The sequence below is a fragment of the Octopus bimaculoides genome, chromosome 9 (genome assembly GCF_001194135.2).
Source record: "Octopus bimaculoides isolate UCB-OBI-ISO-001 chromosome 9, ASM119413v2, whole genome shotgun sequence".
Lineage (NCBI taxonomy): Eukaryota > Metazoa > Mollusca > Cephalopoda > Octopoda > Octopodidae > Octopus > Octopus bimaculoides.
In genome coordinates, this window is record NC_068989.1 from 75,041,036 (window position 1) to 75,042,043 (window position 1,008).

Here is a 1,008-nt window from a genome sequence, read left to right on the forward strand (position 1 = left end):
ACTTATTCTATCGGGCTCTTTTGCCGAACCGCTGTACAGGGTTGTAAACACACCAGCACCGGTTGTCAAGCGGTGGTGGGGGGGACAAACAGACATAAACACGCGCGCGCGCACACACATATACGTAAAGCAGGAGTGGATGTGCAGTAAGTAGTTTGCTTACCAACTACATAGTTCGAGGTTCAGTCCCACTGCGTGGCACCTTAGGCAAGTGTCTTCTGCTATAGCCTCGGGCCGACCCAAAACTTGTGAGTGGATCTGGTAGACGGAAACTGAAAGAAGCCCGTTATATATAAGTGTGTGTGTGTGTGCGTGTGTGTGTGTGCGTGTGCGTCTGTGTTTGTTCCTCCACCGTCGCTTGACAACCGATGCTGATATGTTTACGTCCTCGTAACTTAGCGGTTCGGCAAAATAGATTCATAGAATAAGTACTAGACTTACAAAGAATAAGTCCTGGAGTCGATTTGTTCGACTAAAGACGGTGCTCCAGCATGGCCGCAGTCAAGACTGAAGCAAGTAAAAGAATATATATATATATATATACGACAGATTTCTTTCAGTTTCCGTCTACCAAATGCACTGGCAAGGTTTCATAGTGGGACTGAACCCGGAAACATGTGGTTGGAAACCATGCTTCTTACCACACATCCACGCCTGCGGCTATAGTTGTTGGTATTACATTTATTCATTAATAATGCATGGCTGACAAATCATATAATATGCATGAAAACATGGCAGAGAGCAATGATGCTGCCATATCGATTTGTATAATGATTGACTCGCAGTCATTTAGTCATAACGCTTGTGAACAAATAAATACCATTCACGGAGTTGATGAGTATAATTATAAAAGGACATCCGGATGACATGGAGAGAGGTAATTAATTGTCCGGCAAGTGGGGAGTTAATGTTAGAAATGTCAAAAGTAAGGTATAAATTGACAGTTTGTGTTTCTTGACAATATCATTACACACACACCTACATATATACATACATACATACATACAT

The 1,008-nt window shown here is 42.6% G+C and overlaps 1 protein-coding gene across 1 annotated transcript in view; it reads left to right on the top strand.

Moving 5' to 3' along the window:
- The window catches only part of LOC106877194 (ankyrin and armadillo repeat-containing protein), a 39,728-nt gene that overhangs the window by 10,390 nt on the left and 28,330 nt on the right, over nt 1–1,008 (top strand). The window contains exon 6 of the mRNA XM_014926036.2: nt 739–838. Within this exon, the coding sequence (XP_014781522.1) occupies nt 739–838 (100 nt within the window). The remainder of the gene's footprint in view (nt 1–738; nt 839–1,008) is intronic.